At 46.2% G+C, this 25,278-nt stretch overlaps 1 protein-coding gene across 2 annotated transcripts in view; it reads right to left on the bottom strand.

Annotated features, from left to right (window-relative positions):
- GMDS (GDP-mannose 4,6-dehydratase) overlaps window positions 1-25,278 on the bottom strand; it is a 1,326,053-nt gene that overhangs the window by 1,109,562 nt on the left and 191,213 nt on the right. For both annotated transcript variants that reach the window (XM_033934875.1, XM_033934874.1), the window contains exon 3: window positions 6,126-6,213. In XM_033934875.1, coding sequence (XP_033790766.1) covers window positions 6,126-6,213 — 88 coding nt within the window. The remainder of the gene's footprint in view (window positions 1-6,125; window positions 6,214-25,278) is intronic.

Below are 25,278 nucleotides of genomic sequence, written 5' to 3'. Positions count from 1 at the left end.
AGTAGGAAGGCATCCGCTTCCAGACGGTCCTGCGAGTACATCCGAGAACAATATAGTGGTAGTTTGTGTGTCTCCGGAGAGGCAAACAGATCCACCTGTGGCGTTCCCCAGCGAGCGAAAACCTCGCGTAGAACTGCTGAGTGTAGAGTCCACTCGTGCGGTTGCAGAAGTCGACTGAGTTTGTCCGCCAGGCAATTCCGTTCTCCTTGGATGTAGACCGCACGGAGGAAGATGTTCCGGGAGGCCGCCCACTCCCAGAGGCGAAGAGCTTCGGAGCAGAGGGGCCATGACCCCGTTCCTCCCTGCTTGTTCACATAATACATTGCCACCTGATTGTCCGTGCGGACGAGGACCACCTGGTCCTGCAATATGTGAACGAAGGCTCGAAGTGCTAGGAAGACGGCCCGCAGCTCTAGCACGTTGATGTGACACTGACGGTCTTCTGCCGACCACAGGCCCTGCGTGCGAAGACCGTCGAGGTGGGCTCCCCACGCGTACTCCGAGGAGTCCGTGGTCAGGACCTTGCGAAAAGGCGGAGTGCGGAACAATAGACCCATGGACAGATTTGAAGAGTCTGTCCACCAACGCAGCGATTTCCGCAAGGGCGGAGTCACCGAAATGAGGCGAGACACAGGGTCGCACTCCTGACGCCACTGGGACGCGAGGGTCCACTGAGGGATCCTCAGATGTAGCCTCGCAAACGGCGTGACATGTACCGTCGAGGCCATATGGCCCAGCAGCATCATCATGCGCTTGGCCGACACCTTCGACAGTTGAGAGACCTGGTGGCTCATCCGTACCAGGGCTTCCAACCGCTGGGTCGGCAGGTAGGAGCGTAGGCGCACCGTGTCCAGCACCGCACCTATGAATTGAAGAGACTGCGACGGCCTCAACTGAGACTTTGGAAAGTTTATCTCGAACCCGAGAGTTTGCAGGAAGGCAATAGACTGTCGGGTCGCTGAGATAACCCCCTCCCTGGTCGGGGCTTTGATGAGCCAATCGTCCAGGTAAGGGAACACGTGAAGTCCACGCGACCTGAGGGCTGCTGCAACCACCACCATGCACTTTGTGAATACTCGTGGGGACGCGGCCAGGCCGAAGGGCAGTACCCTGTACTGGAGGTGGAGGTCCCCCACCTGGAATCGTAAGAATCTTCGACAGGCGGGGTGCACCGGAACATGGGTGTATGCTTCCTTCAGGTCGAGGGAGCACATCCAGTCCCCTTCCTCCAAGAGGGGATACAGAACCGGGAGAGATAGCATTCGAAACTTCTCCCGGGCCAGGAATTTGTTGAGCTTCCTGAGGTCCAGTATGGGGCGCAGGTCCCCGGTCTTTTTTGGGACCAAGAAGTAGCGGGAGTAAAACCCCGTACCCCACTGGTCCTTGGGGACCGGCTCGACCGCCCGAAGCTTCAAGAGGGCTTTGGCTTCGGTTATAAGGGTCGGTAGCTGCGAACGGTTGCAGGGGACTAAACTTGGGGGACTGTCCGGCAGCGAGGACACAAAGTTGAGCGAGTAGCCCTCGGAGACGATCCGGAGCACCCAAGCGTCTGAGGTAATCCCGGTCCATGCCTCCCGGAAGGACCGAAGACGGCCCCCGATAGGAAGGGGTTCTTGTGAAAGTGCGGAGGGGAACCCGCCCCGTCCGCTCAGCCCGTCAAAAGGAAGGCGCTGGCTTAGAAGGGCCCTGCGCCGGGGCTTGGGGTTGTCCCCCTCTGCCTCGCTGAGACGGGCGTCTCGGAGGCGGTCTCGAGAAAGCCGGGGTCGACTTCTGAGGGTATCGGCGCGGCGGAGGCCGAAAGGGTTTCTGCGGCGGGGGCCTAGGTTTGGGGCGGACCAGGGATGCTAGAGAGCGCTCCTGTTCCGACAAGCACTTGGTCGCCGCGTCCAATGACTCGTCGAATAACTCGGACCCCACACAAGGCAAGTCTGCCAGGCGTTCCTGCAGGTTTGGGTCCATGTCGAGGGTGCGAAGCCAGGCCAAGCGGCGCATGGCCACCGCGAGGGCCGACACCCTCGAAACCAGCTCAAAGGCGTCGTACACTGCATGGAATAGGTACAACCGCAATTGAGACAGGTTGGACATAAACTTGTCGAATCCTGCTCTTTGGGAGTCCGGTAACGAGTTTCGATATTGAGGAAGGTCCTTCACCATCCCACGCAAAAAGGAGGAAAAGGTGAAGGCGTAATTTAGAACCCTGGTGGCCATCAGGGAATTTGAATAGAGGCGACGGCCAAACTTGTCCAGGGTCCGCCCCTCCCTGCCTGGTGGAACCGCCGCAGAAACCCGTGAGGGCTGTGATTTTTTAAGAGCAGACTCCACCAGGAGAGACTGGTGTGAGAGCTGCGCCTTATCGAACCCTTTAGGGGGAATCGTCCTATACTTCGATTCCATTTTTGAAGGCACAGACGTGACTGTAAGAGGGTTTGACAAGTTCTTCAGCCAGGTTTGCAGAAGGACACTGTTGAGAGGGAGTCTAGGCACCTCCCTAGGAAGAGTGGGGAGGTCCTGTTCCTCCAAAAATTCTTTGGAATACCGAGAGCCTACCATCAGGTCAATCCCCAGGGCTTGGGCCATGTCCTGAACGAAGGATGAAAATGAGGACGGCCTAGTCTGGGGAGAGGGGGTTCTCGACCGCCCCACCGAGGAGAGGGGGGAGGCCTCATGGGAATAATGAGGATCCCTAACCGATCCCGAATCCCAGGATCCCCTCTCGAGGGCCCTCGAGGGGGAAGGGGAAGTTATCCTCCTCGCAGAGCCCTTGGGTGAGGACCCCGGGGTTCGTGGGACACTCTCCCGTTTCCTCGGCGAGGCGGCCCGGGAAGACTTCCCATGGGGTGAGCGGAGGAGCCTCGGGTTGTCGAGGCGCAACTCCGACACCTGCAGCGCCTCGCCCCCGAACGACGAGGAACGGTCGCGCCGAGGCGAGCCTCGGGGCCGCTTAGACTTCCTCGATCGACGCCCCGTCCGAGGTCGCGTCGAGGGCGAGGCGTGTCTGGAAGACCCGGAGGAAGAGGAGGAAAGACGGCGCACTCTGCGCAACTTTTCTTTGGGCCTTACACTCCGCTCAGGGGGTTCCCCCGAGGTCGAGGTCCGGGGCGGGGCCGAGACCGAGGTGAACGGGGCCCCAGTACCCGAGACCGAGGTCGCCGAGGCCGGGGCTCCCGAGGGAGCCGAGGCCGGGGCCTCCGAGACCGAAGGCGCCCAGGCCGAGGTCGAGGCCGCCGGAACCGCAGCACGCTGCAACACTTCCAGGGCTCCCGACAGCTCCGATGAGATCAGAGCTCGGAGGAGATCCTGGAAGGCCGGAATCCCCACGAAGGTGGGGAGTTCCGAGTCCGGGGCACACTCCCTGGAGGGCGACCTCGGTCTCGAGTATTCCCTCGGGGTGTGCGGAGTCGAGGTCCGATGCGGGGCCGGGGTCGACCCACCCGCCTTGGCCTGACTCGAGGATGGCTTCTTTGCTGAAGGGGATGGAACAGAGGACTTACCCGAAGCTTGCTTCACTGACGACGCCTTCGAGGAAGAGGGCCGAGGCGAGGCCGAGGCCCCCGAGGACGCCGAGGCCGAGGTCAAGGCCGGGGCCGAAGCCGAGGCCGACGTCGAGGCCTTAGGTGGTGCGTCGACGGCGAACAATTCGGCCATTCTTGCCTTACGGCGACGGAGGGCCCTGTTTTGGAAGGTAGCACAGCGATCACACGAGTCTGTCGGATGTTCGGGCCCAAGACAGACAATGCACCACCGGTGAGGGTCAGTGATGGAAAGCAACCTCTCACACCGGCTGCACTTTTTGAATCCCGTAACAGGACGGGACATCCACGAAGAAAAAGAAGAAGGCCGGGAACGTACCGACGTCCCGCGGCCACGGCTTCCGGGAGCCCCCGGAGCCCGACGAAAAACGAAAGACTTTTTTTTTTTTTTTTTTTTTGAAAAGAAACGAAAGGAAAACAGCACCGCGAACTAATTCGAAGGGAAAAACAAACTAAACGCGGCAGCTAGAAGGCAAAAACACTGGAGCTCAGATCCACAGGGCTTTCTTGCTCCGCGGAAAAATTTGAACTGAGGACCACGAGGTGGGATGCGCCCTCTAGTGGGCGAGAAGGCACGCACATGCGTGGTGCAGTGTGCAAACTTGAAACTTCAATCAAGTTTGCTTGAAAAGCTGTCCGCGCCGGGGCTCCGTAGATGACGTCACCCACATGTGAGAATATCATGCCTGCTTGTCCTGGGATAATCAAAAATCTAATTGGATATCTTGAAAGGGGGCCAGAATTTGGGAGGCTTGGGATTGACTGACTTGAAGTTGTATAACTATGCCTGTCTTTTTTGCCATATGGGGGATTGGGTGTTGTCCTCTTCAAGGTATATGCCCCATATGATTTATATTCTTTATTGCATTTGAATCGTACATGTACTACTTCATGGATGAAAGATAGCATCCTTTTATGACCCTTGCATTGGGGCCTGGAACTGGGTGTTTAAGCTTTTGGGTGGGAACCCAGGGATGACTGATTTGTTGACGCTCTGTGAGAATGCCTCCTTTCAGCCGGGTATGGAGAATCAAGTATTTGGGAATTGGGCGAAGCGGGGATTTGTGAGGTTAGAGCAGATGGTCCAGGAAGAAGGGGAGTTGTTGGGGTTTGATGTCCTTCAGGAAAGGGTGGGTCCTTGTTGGGGCAATAGGTTTGCTTACTGTCAGTTAAAACACAATTGGACATCTTTGGATAAGGCGTTTTTGAGCATTCATATGGGAGAGGCCTTGCGACAGCTGTTTGCGCCGAAGGGAGAGAGTGCTCATAATGTATCTAACCTGTATAAAGTTTTGGGTGGGTTATTGCCTCGTCGGGATTTTAGTGGTTACAGCCAACGATGGGGGAATAATCTTGGTTTGGATCTGACGCACTGGAATACTCATGTAAATTTGGGAAATCCAAGTACCTATCTTATTTAATTGTATCTTTATTGTAAACTGCTTCGAACCTCACGGTATAGCGGTATATAAGAAATCAAATCAAATCAAATCTCCCTGCCCTGACTTCATGCGCCTGGCTGCATGAATGCTATTATAGGGTGTTACTGAGGGGGTATTATACTCAACAACAATTATATCGGAGTGGGGGGATTGCTATAGACTTTTGTGTAAAATGTGGGCAAGCTAGTGGCATTCTAGAACATGCTTTTTGGCAATGTTCTGGCATTAGGCAATATTGGAACAGTATTGTGGGATTTATGCATAGACTTGCACATGCGCCTATTGAGCGCACGGTCTGTCAGTTGGTCCTGGATGTCCCGCGAGCCTTTGGGACCTTGCCTGTGGCAACTACCTTGTTATGTCATAAAATATTCTTGATATCCTGCAAGTGTATCCTGCAATCTTGGACCTCAGCAGATATACCTGCCTATTGGCACTGGCAAAACATGCTTCATCAACTAGCCAGTTGAGAGGCCATGGATGCTCGAGGGAAATGGAAGCGTTGGAAGCTTTATTTAAAAATCTGGGGGCCCTATCTGGTGCAATTGCACCCTAGGGGGAACATTAACTTGCTTAATGAGTTATAATGGGCACGATTGAGGGCTCTGGGGATTCTTGCTTCTTGGAGTACCACCAGGGGGGAGGTTTGGAATGGGTGGGGGGCATGAAGGACTGTCCTTGTTATACTGTTCTGGTTATTTGGAGATATGCTTCACCACTGGTGTATACTGAGGACTGGCAGGGTGCGGGAGGGAGGTTTTTATGCTTTATGTAAAACATTTTGAATGACAAGAATTGCATTGTTTGTACTTATCTAATGGCTTTATTGTTGTCATCAATACTACTACTACTAATAATAATAACTTTATTCTTTTATACCGCCATAACCAAAAGTTCTAGGTGGTTTACACTAAAAAGAGCTGGACAATCAGCGAAATACAATAATACAGTAAAAAATATTTCTATAGCATACTGTGAGCAAAAGAAGGGACCTTTTCCTTGGGGAAATAGTGCTACCTGCACTATCATTACAGAAGTTGACAATATAAATAGTAGGCCCAGCATCATATAATATCATTTTTCTGAAGCAATAGTTGCAGGCAGCAGCCTCAAAGAAGAAGGAAGACAGACTTCATGAGGAAAAGCATCTTACTTCCTTCAGTGTGAGCCTGGGGATTCTTGTACAGGTGCTCAATCCTCCCTGTGTTGAAAGAACTAGAGCGGCGAACAATGCCATGCACCTGAAATTTAAAACAGAGAGTAAATTAAAATTAAAAATTCTTAACAATATGCACTAATATATTATTGAGAGTGACAGCAGTATTCACAGGGCTCACAGAAAAATCAGAATAAAAGAGGCCAAAAGAAATCTGCCATCACCTGAAAAGGGCAGCCTCTGCAGTACCATACAGAGGGCGGGGCAGGGGAGTGGTTCCACCCCGGTTGCAAGATGCTCAGGAGTGCAAGAGCAATCACAGGTCTTCAGTCCGCCTGCACACGACTTTTGGCTCTGCCAGCCCCTGCCCTCTCTGACGTTAACTTCCTATTCTGGGAGGGGGACCGGTAAAAACAACAGCCGGGCACAGGGGGGGTGCTCCAAACAAAGGAACCCCGGGTTCTCACCCAGCCAGGTACGCTAATTTTGTGTTCCTCGCGCGCTATACCCGTGTGCGCATTTTACACGGGTGCGCGGTATATGGGTGAAAATACGGTAATACTGTGTGCAGTTCTGGTCACCATAACTCAAAAAAGATGTAGTGGAATTAGAAAAGATATAGAGAAGGGTGACAAAAAATGATAAAAGGGATGGGGCAACTTCCCTATCAGGAGAGGCTAAAGTAGCTAGGGCTCTTCAGCTTGGAGAAGAGATGGTTCAGAGGTGATATGACAGAGGTCTATAAAATACTGAGTGGAGTGGAAAGAGTAGATGTGAATCACTTGTTCACTCTTTCCAAAAATACTAGGACTAGGGGACATGTGATGAAACTACTAAGTAGTAGATTTAAAACAAACCGGAGAAAATATTTCTTCACACAATGTGTAATTAAACTCTGGAATTTGTTGCCAGAGAATGTGGTGAAATCAGTTAGTTTAGCAGGGTTTAAAAAAGGTTTGGATAATTTCCTAAAAGAGAAGTCCATAGGCCACTATTGAGATGTCTTGGGGAAATCCACTGCTTATTCCTAGGATAAGCAGCATAAAATCTCTTTTACTACTTGGGATCTAGCTAAGTACTTGGGAACTGGGTTGACCACTGTTGGAAACAAGATACTGGGCATGATGGACCTACAGTCTGTCCTAGTATGGCAATTCTTATGTTCTTATGATCTCGTTCTAAAGTCTTTTCTGTTCTCCTACCACAAAACAAAAATGATCTGCTATAAAGCACAGTTACTTACCGTAACATGTGTTATCCAGGGACAGCAGGCAGATATTCTTGACTGATGGGTGATGGCACCGACGGAGCCCCGGTACGGACAATTTTAGAGTGATTGCACTCTAAGAACTTGGAAAGTTCTAGTAGGCCGCACCGCGCACGCGCGAGTGCCTTCCCGCCCGACAGAGGCGCGCAGTCCCCAGTTAGGATAAGCCAGCTAAGAAGCCAACCCGGGGAGGTGGGAGGGACGCAAGAATATCTGCCTGCTGTCCCTGGATAACACCTGTTACGGTAAGTAACTGTGCTTTATCCCAGGACAAGCAGGCAGCATATTCTTGACTGATGGGTGACCTCCAAGCTAACAAAAAGAGGGATGGAGGGAAGGTTGGCCATTAGGAAAACAAATTTTGCAAAACAGATTGGCCGAAGTGTCCATCCCGTCTAGAGAAAGCGTCCAGACAATAATGAGATGTAAAAGTATGAACTGAGGACCAAGTAGCAGCCTTGCAGATTTCCTCAATAGGCGTGGAGCGGAGGAAAGCTACAGATGCTGCCATAGCCCGGACTCTATGGGCCGTGACAGAACCTTCCAGTGCCAGTCCGGTCTGAGCATAACAGAAAGAAATGCACGCTGCCAGCCAATTAGACAACGTACGTTTAGAAACAGGACATCCTAATTTATTCGGATCAAAGGACAGAAAGAGTTGGGGAGCTGATCTGTGGGGCTTAGTACGCTCTAAATAGTAAGCCAGAGCCCGCTTACAGTCCAAAGTATGCAGAGCTTGTTCTCCAGAATGAGAGTGAGGTTTCGGAAAGAAGACAGGCAGAACAATGGATTGGTTGAGATGGAATTCCGAGACAACCTTAGGGAGAAACTTTGGATGTGTACGCAGAACCACCTTGTCATGATGAAAGACTGTAAAAGGTGGATCAGCAACTAGTGCATGTAGCTCACTGACCCTCCTGGCAGAGGTAAGAGCAATAAGGAAAAGTACCTTCCAAGTGAGAAACTTGAAAGGAGCGGTAGCCAAAGGTTCAAAAGGAGGCTTCATTAAGGCGGAAAGAACCACATTGAGATCCCAGATTACCGGAGGGGCTTTGAGAGGTGGTTTCACATTGAAAAGACCCCGCATGAATCTAGACACCAAGGGATGAGCCGAGAGAAGTTTTCCATGAACTGGCTCATGAAAAGCAGCAATAGCACTGAGGTGGACTCTGATGGAAGTAGACTTGAGGCCAGAGTCAGACAAAGAGAGAAGATAATCCAATAAGGTCTCCACTGCAAGGGAAGTGGGATCATGATGATGAAGAAGACACCAGGAAGAAAACCGTGTCCACTTCTGATGGTAACATTGCAGAGTGGCCGGTTTCCTGGAGGCATCCAGAATGGAACGAACGGGCTGAGACAAAAGAGTATCATGAGAAGTCAGCCCGAGAGAAACCAAGCTGTCAGGTGCAGAGACGGAAGGTTGGGATGCAAAAGGGTCTCCTGATGTTGCGTAAGCAGAGAAGGAAACAGTGGAAGAAGGAAAGACTCCCTGGAACTGAGTTGAAGTAGAAGGGAGAACCAATGTTGCCTGGGCCACCGTGGAGCAATCAGAATCATGGTGGCTCGTTCCCTCTTGAGCTTGAACAAGGTCCGTAACATGAGAGGCAGAGGAGGGAAAGCGTACAGGAACAGATTGGACCAATCGAGGAGAAATGCATCCGCTGCCAGACGGTGAGGGGAGTAGAGTCTGGAGCAGAATAGGGGCAGCTGGTGATTGTGAGGAGCTGCAAAGAGGTCTATCTGAGGAGTGCCCCACTGAGCGAAGATGGACTGAAGAGTTAAAGGATCGAGTGTCCACTCGTGAGGCTGGAGAATTCTGCTGAGCTTGTCCGCTAAGGAATTCTGTTCTCCCTGAATGTAGATAGCTTTCAGGAATAGTTGGTGATCTGTGGCCCAAGCCCAAATCTTCTGGGCTTCCTGGCACAAGAGGCGAGAGCCTGTCCCACCCTGCTTGTTGATGTAGTACATCGCAACTTGATTGTCTGTGCACAGCAGGAGGACCTGAGGAAAGAGAAGATGTTGGAAGGCCTTGAGGGCATAAAACATCGCTCTGAGTTCCAGGAAATTGATGTGATGTTTCATTTCCTGGGCTGTCCAAAGTCCTTGAGTTTGGAATTCATTCAAATGAGCTCCCCAGGCATAAGGGGAGGCGTCGGTGGTGATGACAAGTTGATGAGGAGGTAGATGAAACAGAAGACCTCTGGAAAGATTTGAGGATATCAACCACCATTGTAGAGACTGACGAAGAGATGATGTCACAGATATGTGTCGTGAGCAAGGATCCGTTGCTTGGGACCACTGGGTAGCTAGGGTCCATTGAGGAGTGCACAGGTGAAGACGTGCGAGGGGTGTGACATGAACTGTGGAGGCCATGTGACCCAAGAGTATCATCATTTGCTTGGCAGAGATGGAACATTGTGGAAGCACCTGCTGACATAGAGATTGAAGATGGTTGGACGGCAGGAATGCTCTCATGAGGACTGTGTCCAGCACCGCTCCAATGAATTGAAGTCTCTGAGTGGGGATGAGATGAGATTTGGGTAGATTGATCTTGAACCCCAGAAGCTGTAGAAACAGGATGGTTTGGTTGGTGGCCAGGAGCACTGTTTGAGATGAATTGGCCTTGATTAACCAATTGTCCAGATAAGGAAAGACTTGAAGGTGGTGAGAGCGTAGAAAGGCAGCCACCACAATCAGACATTTGGTGAACACTCTTGGAGAGGAGGCAAGACCGAAGGGCAGCACCTTGTATTGGTAATGACAATGATTGATCATGAAGCGGAGGTACTGTCTGGAGGCCAGATTGACCGGAATGTGAGTGTATGCCTCTTTGAGATCGAGGGAGCATAGCCAGTCGCTTTGATGGAGAAGAGGATAAAGAGTTGCCAGAGAAAGCATCTTGAATTTCCCCTTGACCAAGCATTTGTTGAGATCGCGAAGATCTAGGATGGGTCTGAGATCCCCTGTTTTTTTGGGGACCAGAAAATAACGGGAGTAGAACCCCTGCCCCTTCTGATCTAGAGGAACTTCCTCTATGGCGTTCAGGAGGAGGAGGGATTGAGCCTCCTGAAGAAGGAGAGAAGACTGAGAGGTGTTCAAAGCAGACTCTCTTGGCAGACTTTGTGCAGGACGTGTCTGAAAGTTGAGAGAGTAGCCGTGGCGGATGATGTTGAGGACCCACTGATCCGATGTGATGTTCTCCCAACGGCTGGTGTAACAAGAAAGACGTCCTCCTATGGGTCGAGGGAGATTGGCAGATGGTGGAATACTGGCTATGCTTTGGAGAACCACGTCAAAAGGGTTGGGTAGACTTTTGTGGTGGAGGAGGCTTCACCTGTTGCTGCTGGGCTGGCCTAGGTGGTTGTCGCTGTTGCTGACGCTGACGTCTAGGCTGTTGAGTAGCCGGTGGCAAGGGACGGGCAGCATAGCGGCGCTGGTAGGCAGATTGTTGGCGAAAAGGCCGAGCAGGTGGAGTCTTTTTCTTAGTCTTCAGGACAGTATCCCACCGAGTCTCATGGGCAGACAGCTTTTGTGTAGTGGAATCCATGGACTCTCCGAAGAGCTCATCACCCAAGCAGGGAGCATTTGCTAGGCGGTCCTGATGATTTACATCGAGCTCTGAGACTCTGAGCCATGCCAACCGACGCATGGCAACAGACATAGCCGTGGCCCTAGAAGTCAATTCAAATGTGTCATAAATTGACCGAACTAGGAACTTGCGTAACTGGAGAAGAGAAGAAGAGCAGGCATGAAATGCATATTTCTTGCGGTCAGGGAGGTACTTTTCAAAAGCAGCCATGTTTTGAATGAGGTGCTTTAAATAAAATGAAAAATGAAAAGCGTAGTTCCCTGACCTATTGGCTAACATGGCATTCTGATATAAACGTTTGCCAAATTTGTCCATGGCTTTTCCTTCTCTGCCAGGAGGGACTGAGGCATACACACTAGCTCCCGCTGATTTCTTAAGTGTGGATTCCACCAAAAGAGACTCATGCGGGAGCTGAGGTTTGTCAAAACCAGGGATAGGGATAACCTTGTATAAGGAGTCCAATTTACGAGGAGCTCCCGGTACAGTCAGGGGAGTCTCTAAATTTTTATAAAAAGTCTCTCTTAAGATGTCATGGAGAGGAAGTTTGAGAAATTCCCTTGGAGGCTGGTCAAAGTCCAGAGCATCAAGGAATGCCTTGGATTTCTTCGACTCAGCCTCCAAGGGAATAGAAAGAGATTCACACATCTCTTTTAAGAAAGAGGTAAAAGATGTGGAATCCTGCTTAGAAGAGGGATCAGCAACAAGATGATCCTCTTCATCAGAGGAACACTCACCCTCAGACAGAAAGGGCTCTTCAGAGTCACCCCACAAATCAGGGTCCCGAATCTGAGAGCCACGGTCTCGAGACTCCGGAGAGGAGGGTTCCAGGTGTCAGGTTTTGCGCACCGACTTACCCGACCTCATAGACACGGTACCAGGTGATGTGACATGCTGCGTCGGTACCGAAGTCTGCACCGCCTGGTGTTGAGCTCTCGGTTCCGGTGCTAAGATTGGCATCGAAGTCGAGGAAGCAGTGTGAACCGGTACCGACAAAGTGGATGCTGATAAAGGAGGGCGCTCCACTGTCGGTACCGGTGGCTCAGACCGGACCAGGACTGGAAGGCTCGGTGTCAAAAGTGCGGGAAGGAGTTGTTGCAACTGCTCCTTAAGTTGCACTTGCAGGACAGCAGCAATCCGCTCGTCTAGCGAAGGCACCGGTACCGCCTTTTTCTTCTGCGTTACCTGTGGTGCCGCTCTACGCTCCGAGGATGAGGAACCCGATGTCGAGGGGCTCACCTCAATAGGAGCGGAGCGCTTCCGAGGGCGCCTCGAGGTCGGCAGGATTGGAATCGCTGCTACTGAGACCGGAGGACGCTCCAACGGAGATGGCTTCTTAGCCGGCTTACCTGAGTGTTGCGACGCAGGCGCGGTGTCGTGTGGCGTCGACGAAGTGGGTGCCGACTGAGGTGGTGCCGATGCCAGTGTCGATGTCGCAGGGTCAGACATATCGGCACCAAAAAGCAAACGTTGTTGGATTTGTCGGTTTTTTAATGTACGTTTTTTCAAAGTGGCACAGCGAGTGCAGGTAGAAGCCTGATGCTCTGGACCCAGGCACTGTAAGCACCAATTGTGCGGGTCCGTAAGAGAGATAGGCCGTGCACACCGCTGGCACTTTTTAAAACCTGGCTGGGGGGGCATGAAAAGAAAAACGGCTTCTGCCAAATCGAAGGCCGAGGCCTCGATGGCGGCAGTAGGCCCCGCCGGGGCAAAACCAACGAAATGAAGAAAAAAGAAAAAAACTGTTTTTGTTTTTTTTTTTAAAGAAAATAATAAAAGAAAAAAAGGAAATATAATTTCCAAAAAGATTTCGCGAGCGGGAAGGCGACAGAAAAAAATCTTTTCAACACCCGTTGAAAAGTGCGACTTCTTAGCTCCGCGGAAACTAAGAAACTGGGAACCGCGCGCCTCTGTCGGGCGGGAAGGCACTCGCGCGTGCGCGGTGCGGCCTACTAGAACTTTCCAAGTTCTTAGAGTGCAATCACTCTAAAATTGTCCGTACCGGGGCTCCGTCGGTGCCGTCACCCATCAGTCAAGAATATGCTGCCTGCTTGTCCTAGGATAATTCTAGATTTTCTTATATAAAATCTATGCAACTTTTATTTTAGTATACCTCTTTATAAAAATAACCCTTTCCCTGTGTTTTCTAAGAGGATAATTTTCCGTAATTTTCCATGCAGAAAATGGTATTTATATAATTATCCCAATAGAGCATGCACACAAATATACACACGCTGACTTTTAGGCATTCTCAAAGATGTAGTTTAGATGGAATTATGAAAATTGTAAGTGGTGGCGTTTTTGATTTCTAAGTGGAGAGTTGGATATTTTTGTGCATGTTTTTCCTCCACTCCTCTTAGTATTTGTGGGCATGTGGCACATTACGAAATGCACACATCAACTGTACACATTTGCACCTACTCCCAAGCAGGTATAAATTACATGGTCATATTAACATCGTATCTGCAGGTTTTGAGTGGCTGGCTCAGTGGCACAACTATGGGGTGGAGAGCTTAGGGCGCATACCCCCTCCAGAACTTTAGCACCCCTTTACATTTGCTGGTGGGGATGCCGAAGCCCCATCAGCCTGCTCCCCCTCTTGTGCTGTTTCCTTAAGGCAGAAGCCAGCAGTGTGCCTTCCGCCAACAATCCCAGGACTTCTTGTGCTTGCATCAAAGGGAAGGCTTGAGGCCAGTGCTACCAGTGGGTATGAGTCACTGCTCACTGCAGACAAAGAACTGAAGTATTTAAAAGGTACTAGGGGTTTGGGGCAGTGGGAGACTTAATTGTCTGTGGGGGAAGGGAGGAAGAGATCTGGATGGGGAGCAGGGTTGTTGTGCCTGCCTACTTTAGGCATCTGATTTAGAGAATGGCACGGGGACAAATTTTAAAGTGTTTGAGGCTTGTGCAGTTGAGGACAGAGCTTGCAGGAACGGGGCAGGGACAGGAAAAGAACTCACTAGGACGGGATGAGAAAATGAGTTCCCATGGGGATGGGATAAAATTTGTCCCTGTGTCATTTTCTAGTCTTGGCCTGGCTGGTACAACAGTTCTTAGTAGGCTTGCTTAATTTTACTGCAATCTACTTCTTCATTACTGCCTAGCAGAAAGTTCTCTATTGTGCTTTAAGCTTGGTTTCTACTTGCCTGTTTCATCTAGGTTCCTGGACAGGGAAGGTCCTGGCATTCAGAAGCCGGGGGTATAAGTGTGAGAAGAATGGACAAAATCAGCAGCAAAAGAGAAATTTCACTACAGTTTATACTATCCTGCCTAGATGCCTGCGGACTATCAGGAAATGTACTGAACTGGTTCAAGGGCTTCCTAAAATCTCGCAGCTACCAAGTCAAGATTGGGGATACACTATCTACGAAATGGACCAGTAACTGTGGCGTCCCACAAGGTTCCCTATTGTCGCCCTTGCTCTTCAACAGCTACCTTGCTTCCCTAGGAGAACATCTCAGTAGTCTAAACATCTCTGCAGCGCACGCTAAAAACACTACCACAGCTTAGCATCATCCAAAATACCGCAGTGAGGCTCATATTCAACCTGAAAAAATTCACATATCATACCTTTCTATCAAAAACTTCATTGGCTGAAAATTGAAAGCCGAGTACTTTTCAAATTCGGATGTCTCTTCTAAAAAAGCCTTGTACGGTCTACTGCCCAACTATCTCACCAATCAGTTCACATTTGCCAAACCCGGAAGGATCTACTAGACTTCAATCATTCTTCGCCTTTCCCTCAATAAAAGGATGCACCCAAAAGAGATTCATCAACAGACTCCTACCCTACTAAACAGCCTCCAAAGATCCCGAATGAAACCAACTGATCAGAACATCAACCTCTTACATGCACTTCAGAAAACTCTTAAAAATGTTCCTCTTTCCCAAACAGGATGACTCACCTTAAATTTTCCATTAAAAGACTCCCAACCCATTGACTCTCTATTCCACGTTGTTGCTCTAAGATTATGAACATTCCTACCTATTTATTTCCCTCCTTATAAATCCCTGCTTAACCTCCCTCTATGCAATCTACACAATTTTCAGTCCTCTCTCCATTGCTGTAGCTCGCTGATTCTCCTCAGCCATTTTTCCTGTAAACCACCTCAAGCTAAAAGGTTTTTGTGGTATATAAATAAAGATTTATGTTATGTTAAATTTACTTAATTTCTACATATTCACCATGTACCGTATAGTGGTTAAAGAGCCACAGTACAATTTTTGCAGAGAGTAATGTGGGGCTGCTGATATGAAAGATGGCCACACTTCAAAAATTTATAAAAATAGAGAAAAACAAAGAAAAAAGTGAGAAATTAATTATTTAAAAATTTATATACTGCATACAACTATGCGGTTTCCATATCACATACATAAAATCTTATTTCCCTACGATTATCACATATAACATAGACATGTATAGCAGCAGGGATTCTTACTATAAAAAATGTAAAAGAAAAAGAATTCATAATGTAAGCCAAAAAGACATGCCCTTTACACCTGGAGCAGGCCCGATGACTGATATTGACAACTCTTGGACTATTAAATTCAGTCTTGGCACTCTTACATTCTGGCTTGCAGAAACCAACAGTCAACATCACAAAGCTAGAACTTGACGAAAGATGGCATTTGCAGGAGTTTAAGATGTCAGCACAAACATCTCTCCCGCCATGTAACTTAAACAGATGGGTTTAATGGGTGAACAGGAAAGGACTTCACCTGGACTCAGCACAGACAAGCACAGAGTCCCTTTCCAAGGAGCATTACAATATACAGCAGTATGCATTAAATACAGAGTGATGAGTGTTTGGGGGTAGGGGTTAAACCCTCTTCTTGCTAGTACGTGTGCACAGTACTGTAGTATAAAAGACCCACCAAAGGCTTAGAAGCTTTCCAACATAAAACGTGATGAAAGACAGATTTTTCCGTTAGTCAAAGAGGTAGAGAGAAAAGTGCAGACTAGGAAATCTAGCCAAGAATGCAAGATAAGTATTTTTTTTTTAGTAAACATTTTTTTAAGGAAATCCAAACATTCTAAAACAAAGGAAAAATCACACAAAAGGGTTTCTGTTAAAAAAAAAAAAAAGACAGGAGTTTGACTATAAAAATTTTTTAAAATCCATAACAGGCGCAAATATTTTCTACATATGCTGTGCAAAAATGGCTACGTTATTTGAATAGTTGGCCACTGTTGGGAACAGGATACTGGGCTTGATGGGCCTTTGGTCTGTCCCAGTATGGCAACTCTTATGTTCTTATTACATAGTTATCAATACTAGTTCTTCAAGAGCTCATTCCTCAAACATACTCCCGCATATATTCACCGAAGTCCCTCAGATTACCACACTTGCACTATATATTTGGCAAAGTTTGTGTGGTGGTTCTTCTCACCGGAACTGTTTAAATCGGTGTAATAAATTATTTATTATCAAATTTTCTTAAAGTGCCCGTGCTTATTTTCTTTCAATGAATAAATATATGTATATGAACTTAGCTTTTTGATTAATCTGGTTGGTTTTTGAACAGTTACTGCCTCATTCCCCACCAATAATGTACAACCAGTGGGACATTTCACCTGTGACCGGTGTCAATGGTGCGAATACGCGATTACGGGTGACAGTTGGACTCATCCGTCTACTGGTAATACCTATCAGGCTTGAGTAAGAACCAATTGCAGATCATCATATGTTATTTATATGATACAATGTCCATGCCCTCATATTTATGTGTGACGGACAACCCGTCCTGTGAATATTAAACTTAATGAGCATAAATCGAGGGTACACACAGGCAATGAATCAGCTCCACTGGTCCGTCATTGGACCCTTTTTAAACATACTTTATCTGATCTTAGATGGAGAATCATCGATACTGTGTATATAGGGTGGGAGGGTGGCAACATTGAGCGCACTTTAAATCTTAAAGAATTATGGTGGATGCACAAATTAAACACCATGTTCCCCTATGGGTTGAATGAAACCAATGACTGGATGACATCAGCTGTTTAATCTTCCTTGTGGGTGGGTACAATGTATGACTATAACACAGGCTAGTCTATGATTGGTGCTCATGTGACTAGGGGATTCCCTTATTTAAGTTTGCTCAGTACGCCGTGGCCATGTTAGAAACACCGGCATGTTATTTGTAAGCTACACGCTGTTTGCCTGAACTGTTCTGGTAAGATGAATTTTAATTTATACAGTTTTTAGAAGCTTTAGCGTAGTGAAGAACTAATGCTAGCTTTCTATTTTTCTCATAGTCGTTGTGTCATCCCTGACCCTGATGAAGAATGAAACGCGTCGGTGGGGAATGAGGCAGTAACTGTTCAAAAACCAACCAGATTAATCAAAAACCTAAGTTTATATTACATATATTTATTCATTGAAAGAAAATAAGCACGGGCACTTTAAGAAAATTTGATAATAAATAGTTTATTACACCGATTTAAACAGTTCCGGTGAGGAGAACCACCACACAAACTTTGCCAAATATAAAGTGCAAGTGTGGTAATCTGAGGGACTTTGGTGAATATATGCAGGAGTATGTTTGAGGAATGAGCTCTTGAATAACTAGTATTGATATTTATATATTGAACACAGGTGCCAGAATTGTTCTTATTACATAGTAACATAGTAAATGATGGCAGATAAAGACCCAAGTGGTCCATCCAATCTGCCCAATCATACATGCTCCATAAATTAATTTAGTTTAAATAGCCCTTTATCTTAGATATTTCTGGGCCAGAAACCCAGAGCCCTGTCCAGTAATGTGCTTAGGTTCCAACTACTGGAGTCTCCATCAAAGTTCACTTCAGCCCATCTTAACTATCCCAGCCATCGAAACCTTCCCCAGCCCATCCTCAACTGAATGTCCATATCCAGGACACAGGCCATGCAAGCCTGCCCAGTACTGGCCTTAGTTCCTTCAATGTATACCCATTATTTTCTGATTAGAGATCCTCTGTGTTCAACCCACGCTTGTTTGTCACAGTTTTCTTCTCCAACACCTCCCTCGGGAGCGCATTTCACGCATCAACAACCCTCTCCGTAAAGAATAATTTCCTAACATTACTCTTGAATCTATCACCCCTCAACCTCAAATTATTTTCCTTTCACTGGAATAGATTTTGTTTTACGTTAATACCTTTCAAGTATTTGAATGTTTTAATCATATCTCCCCTATCCCTTCTTTCCTCTAGGGCAGTGTTTTTCAACCTTTTTTGGGCAAAGGCACACTTGTTTCATGAAAAAAATCACGAGGCACACCACCATTAGAAAATGTTAAAAAATTTAACTCTGTGCCTATATTGACTATATATAAAGTAATTCTCTTGAATAGGAATCAAATAAACACAAAGAAAGTATTTTATAATGCTGCCACCGCCAACAACACCGTTGGCGGCGGTGGCACTCAAGTGGCTAAAGAGCCGCAGTTTGCCGGCCTAGGGACAACACTGGAGGGTGGCCAGCTGTGCACCCCCTTGGGACGTAAACCCGGGGTGGGGCAGACTGCCCCCCCCCACCCTGGTATGCCATTATCTGTACCTCACTCCCTCCCTATGACCAAAAATTCTCCTTTCTTCTATTCCCCGTGTACACAACCATCTCTTTCCCTCCCTTCCTCTCTCCAAAGTCCATGCCTTCTGTGTCCAAACACTCATTCCCTCCCCCACCTCAGCATCTCTTTCCCTCCCTTCCTCTCTCCCAAGTCCATTTCTTCTGTGTCCAAAAACGCATTCCCTCCCCCACCTCAGCATCTCTTTCCCTCCCTTCCTCTCTCCCAAGTCCATGCCTTCTGTGTCCAAAAACCCATTCCCTCCCCCACCTCAGCATCTCTTTCCCTTCCTTCCTCTCTCCCAAGTCCATGCCTTCTGTGTCCAAAAACCCATTCCCTCCCCCACCTCAGCATCTCTTTCCCTCCCTTCCTCTCTCCCAAGTTCATGCCTTGTGTCCAAAACGCACTCCCTCCCCCCTTTGTGTTCCGTGTTTGCCTACCAGCCCATCTTTGCAACTTTCTCAGCAAAACGAAGCTCAAGCCGCGAGGCTTGTCTTCTGCTTCCTGTCTGCCCTGCCGCACACAAATAGCCGAACGGAAGTATTCTCCGACGTCAGCGCTGACGTCGGAGGGCAGGCTTTGCTTAAGCCCTCCCTCCGACGTCAGCGCTGACATCGGGGAACGCTTGCGATCGGCTATATGTTAGCTGCAGGGCAGGCAGGAACAGAAGACGAGCCTCGCGGCTCGAGTTGTATTGAACTCCGCGGGTCCCCCGTCCAGCTCTCTCCTGTCCACGTGGGGCGGACCGCCCCTCTTCCTAGACTGGTGGTACTGCCCTGATGGCGGCCCTGACCGTACGGCACACCAGGCAACATCTCGCGGCACACTAGTGTGCCGCGGAACAGCGGTTGAAAAACACTGCTCTAGGGTATACATATTCAGGGCTTCCAGTCTCTCCTCATACGTCTTCTGGCACAAACCTTCTACCATTTTCGTTGCCTTCCTCTGGACTGCTTCAAGTTGTTCATAAACATTTTCTTCCGTGAATGACACAGTATCTACTCCATTCTCATGTGTAACTTTGTCAGACAATCTCAGTCCTTCTCCAGGATCATCTTCTGTGAACACAGAACAGAAGTATTTGTTTTTCCTCATCACTCTCCATATATCATCTTTTAGTCTCGCAATTCCATTTTTCTTCTTCTTCCTTTCACTAATATAGCTGAAAAAAATTTTGCCTCCTTTTTTTTACATTCCTAGCCATTTGCACTTCCGCTTTCGCCAAAGTATCTCTCTCTTGGCTTCTTTCAGTTTCACCCGGTAGTCCTTTCTGTACTTCTCTTCTTGGGTATTTTTATATTTCACGAACGCCAGCTCTTGCCTTTATTCTCGCCACAACAAGTTTAGAGAACCATTTCGGTTTCTTTTTCCTCCTGTTTTTATTTATTTTCCTCACATAAAGGTCAGTAGCCATTTTTATTGCTCCTTTCAGCTTAGACCACTGTTTTTCCACTTCCCTTATGTCGTCCCATCCTAACAGCTCTTTCTTCAGGTACACTCCCATTTTACTAAAGTCTGTACATTTGAAATCTAGGACTTTGAGTTTTGTGTGGCCGCCCTCCGCTTTAGCTGTTATATCAAACCAAACCGTTTGATGATCGCTATTTCCCAGGTGGGCACCCACTCGAACATTAGAGATACTCTTCCCATTTGTTAGGAACAGATCTAGTATCGCTTTTTTCCTCCTGGGTTCTGTCACCATTTGTCTGAGCAGATCCTCTTGCAAGGCATCCACAATCTCCCTACTTCTTTCCGATTCTGCAAACGGAACATTCCGGTCCGCATCTGGCAGATTGAAGTCACCCAACAGCAGCACCTCCTCTTTCTTTCCAAACTTTTGGATATCTGCAATCAGATCTTTATCAATTTGCTGCAACTGAGTCGGAGGGCTGTAGACTACATCCATATAAATAGAAGTTTCATCTTGTCTTTTCAAAGCGATCCATATTGCTTCTTCCTCTCCCCAGGTCCTCTGCATTTCAGTCACTTGGATATCGATCTTTACATAGAGAACTACTCCTCCACCTCTTTGACCATGTGTCCTTCCTAAAAAGATTATATCCCGGTATGTTTGCATCCCATCAATGGGAGTCACTGAACCACATCTCTGTGATAGCAACAATATCCAGGTCTGCTTCTAACATCAGGGCTTGCAGATCATGAACTTTGTTGCTTAGACTGCGGGCATTTGTGGTCATTGCTTTCAAGCTACTATTCCTCCACAATCTCATTTTTTGTATAGTTTTTAATTTCAGCTCATTTCCTGTTGCATCGCTAGGAAGTGAATTGCTAATACTGTTGTTTTCATTGCTTTCTTTATTATCATCAAATCTTGGTCTTTTGCTGGGGGTGGCCACAGGAAGTAACCTCCATATATACGCCACCCCCACCTAGAAACATATTACCTGAATTTCTCAGCCAGGATTCTTTTTCCTGCCACGGTAAGGTACAGCATCATTACAATACAGTCTCTTGTTTTTCCATGTATTGCCCCATCCTCCTATGTACCTAAAGCCTTCTTGATGACACCAGGCTTTGAGCCACCTATTGAAGTTCTCAGTATTTTGTACTCTTTCCTCTCTCTTTCCATAAGTAGGCAGTACTTCTGAAAAATTACTGTAATAACCTCCTACCTTTCATTATGTGCTGTCACCCCATGCTTTCAGGTTTGTCATCACATGCAATGATCAAATGTTCCATACCCCCCTGAGGATTCCAAACATATTCACCTAGATCTCCTCTCTACATTTGTCCTAATGCATTTTAAAAAAAAATTTCACTTACTAGAGCTTCACTTACTAGAATAAAAAGTATGAACATTTTCTCAGGTCAGTCTTCTCATTTTTTTTTTTTTAACTCCTTCCCCACATGGACACTGATAATACCCTAATTTTAATTTCCTCCGTGTCAACCTGAGATTCTGATAAGCAACTCTTCTGTGGGTAATTTTGGTACATAAGATTAACTGTCGCTTCTGCCAATCTTCTGCAATCTATGTAGAGACATAGAGGGTCATAACAGGAAGACTATAAAATATATATTTTTTTAAAATACTTACTATAAAGGTTATATAGGTGCCTAAGTGCCTTTATTAAATAGGCTCATCTTGGAGAGGTAGAAAATGATCCTGCCCTCCAGGGATTGTAGTGTCCTTTTGCACTGCATATGTATCTTCAAGGGCTTCTGCCCAGGCTGGAAGGTTCGGATGGCCATTTAGCTGTCAATTCATTTTGCATCACTGGCTGATGCTTTTATTTTTATTTTATTTTTTTGTAAATCTTTATTAGTTTTAAAATATAAATAGTGCAATACAATGAATTTAAACATAAACAAATCAAGAAATGCACTTTAAATATGCAAATAATTCAAAAAACAATCATTTCTCCCTCCTCCCCCCCTTAACTAATAAAAGTAGATATACATTTATAATTTCCATAGAATAAATAAAATATGAATAACAAACAATAATACATTTCCCACCACCCTCCCTCCCACCCTGGATGTGTAAGGAGGTCAGATAAAAAGAAACGGTACATGACATCTATTGTGACTCAATAAATGATGTCAATGGGCTCCACACCATGTTAAATACTTTACTATAACTGAAAATTTATGCGTTCATTTTTTCATATTTATAACTAGAACACAAGTTTGCCCACCAGAAAGTATAATTAAGTCGATCATAACATTTCCAATTGCGTGTTATCATTTGAATGGCCTGATGCTTTTGATGTTCTGATTTTAATTATCCCAATACTGACTGGATAAATACAAGGGAAATTTAGTACCTAGATTAAATAAATTACTGCGTCATGGAGCAGCTGCCTATGGAATCAATAAGAGGTAGGGAGGAACTATTTTATTTCTAATCCTTATCCCCTTGTCTATTAAACTGTGCTAGCAGTTTTTAGCACAGTGAGCCACGCTGAATGGCCCATGCTACTCCAGACGCTCATAGAGTTCCTGTGAGCGTCGGGAGCAGAGCGGCCCATTCAGCGTGGCTCTCTGTGTTACAAACTGCTAGCGCAGTTTAATAGAAGTGGGGGTTAGTGGAATATAGGACTCAGTGTGAGAGGAGTGAAGACACTAAAGATATCTAACACAACAGCATTTAACTTTCAAATGATAAATGAGGAAAATGGAAAAAAACAAAGCAACAAAGAAAAAAATTCTAGAAGCCTAGACTATGTTTCAAAAAAGGTGGAAAGATGGCCAAACAACAGCAGACATTGTTAAAAAGTGAGGTGAAACAGGATCTGAATGAAGAAAACAAGTGGCATCAGCACTGGAAAGTTAGATGCAAAACATTGATTAAAAAAAAAAAGTTAAAAGAAATTGAAAAAGAAGCTTGCTGTAGAAGCTAAAAACTTTTTCAAGTACAGTGATGCCTTGGAATCCGAACTTAATCCGTTCAAGAACCCCGTTCGAGTTCCAAGACAATTTTCCCACTGAAAATAATAGAAACTGGATTAATCCATTCCTGGGTCCCACAAACTCAAATTTTAACAGTAAATACACTGGATTTTAAGGTAAAATATTAACAAATATTCCAAAGAAGAATTCAGATTCTGGGGCACAAACACACACATACAATGTGCAGGGCGTTCGGATTCCAAAGCAGAGTTCGGATTCTGGGGCACAATCACACATATACAATGTGCAGGGCGTTTGGATTCCAAAGCAGAGTTCGGATTCTGGGGCAAAATTTACTACAAAAAAAAGTTTGGATTCCAAAGCATATCAAGTTCTTGGGCGTTCGGATTCCGAGGTACCACTGTACTTATATTAGAAACAGAAAGCCTGTGAGGGAGTCAATTGGACCAGTCAACATGCACCCAGGGATAAGGCCATACCAGAGAAACGAAATAAATTATTTGCTTTGGTTTCTACTAAGACAAAAATCTCATAGTAATAACATTTTGAAGTATATCAGAAGCAGAAAGCCTGTGAGGGAACCAGTGGGACCATTAGATCATCAAGGAATAAAAGAGGACTAGGCCATTACAGAGAGACTGAATTAATTCTTTGCTTTGGTCTTTACTGAAGAGGATATAAGATATCTACCTGGGCAAGAAATGGTTTCCAATGGAGATTATAGGGAGGAACTGAAACAAATCTTGGTGGACTTGGAAAATGTAATAAGAAAATCATCTGTACTAAATGGACTAGGGAGCATGCAATGAAACTACTAAGTAGTAAATTTAAAACAAATTGGAGAAAATATTTCTTCACTTGGTGTGTAATTAAACACTGGAATTCATTGTCAGAAAATGTGGTACAAGCAGTTAGCTGAGCAGAGTTGGTATACACCCCAGGGTAGCGAAAGAATTTAAAAATGAAATTGCAGATCTACTATTGGCAATCCATAACCTGATATTAAAATTGTGACCAAAGTAACATCAATTTTTAAAAAAGGATTCCAGGGGAGATCTACGAAAGTACAGACTGGTAAAGCCCAACCTCAGAGCTGGGCAACTTGGTTGAAATAATTATAAAGAACAACTTTACTGAATGCATAGACAAACATAGTTTAATGGGAGAGAGTCAACATGGATTCAGCCAAAGGAAGTCTTGTCTCACCAATTTGCTACATTTTTTATATACATATATACATATGTGGATATACATATACATACATATGTGGATAAAGGTGAGCCAGTTGATATAATGTGTCAAAAGCTTTCTGAAAATCTAGATAAAGTCCTCATGAGAAACTCCTCAGAAAATTAAAAATCCATGGGATAGGAGGCAATGTTTTGTTGCGGATTGGGAACTGGTTAAAAGACAAAAAAAATAGAGTAGGGTTAAATAGTCAATTATCTCAACTGAAGGCAGGTGGAGTGCCTCCAAAGATCTGTACTGGGACCAGTACTTTTTAATATATTTATACATGATCTGAAAATAGGAAAATGATGTAATTGAATTTGAGGTCGACACAAAACTATTCAAGTTAAATTGCATGTGGACTATAGGAGGTACAGGAGCTTGGAAGAGTGGGCATCCAAATGGCAGATGACAGGTAATGTGGACAAGTACAAACTGATAAAGGGTGGAAAAATAACTCAAACTATAGCTACATGATGCTCAATTCCATATTAGGAGTCACCACCAAGGAAAACTACATTGAAATCTTCTGCTCAATTCCAATGGTGACCAAAAAGGCAAATAAACAGATTCTGGTAAATAAAAAAATAGATAATAAAACAAAGAGCATCATAATGCCTCTGTATCACTCCTTAGTGAGTCCGCACCTTAGTTACTGTGTGCAACTACTATGTCACCACATCTAGTGGAACTTCAAAAAGTACAGAGAAGATAGAAAAAAAATGATTAAAGAAATGGAACAACCCTCACATGAGGAAAGGCTAAAGTGGACTCTTCAGCTTGGAGAAGAGATGGCTAAGGAAAAATATGATAAGAGGTCTAAAATCCTTAATGGAGTAGATTTGGCGCCAGGCACAATTCCTCCCCCTTTTACTGGGGCTGCTCCACACGAATAGCATGCATATAATAACATGCCTCTCACTCTACTCTAAAACTGCTTCTTTCCCTTTCTCCCACCAACTCCTTTTTATCCCTACCTCTATACTAGTGCTGCCCAATTCGCCAATTCGAATTGAATCACAGATTCACTTCAGTGAATCGAGTTGAATCGATTCACTTTCTAAAAATCAGATTAACCGACTCAGTGAGTCCTGACTCATGACATACTTCCAGGCATCCTAAAGTAGCAGCAGCAG

Source organism: Geotrypetes seraphini, chromosome 2, assembly GCF_902459505.1.
Source record: "Geotrypetes seraphini chromosome 2, aGeoSer1.1, whole genome shotgun sequence".
In the NCBI taxonomy this organism is placed as follows: domain Eukaryota; kingdom Metazoa; phylum Chordata; class Amphibia; order Gymnophiona; family Dermophiidae; genus Geotrypetes; species Geotrypetes seraphini.
Note: the sequence above shows the minus strand (reverse complement) of the source record. Positions and strands in the feature narration are given on the sequence as shown.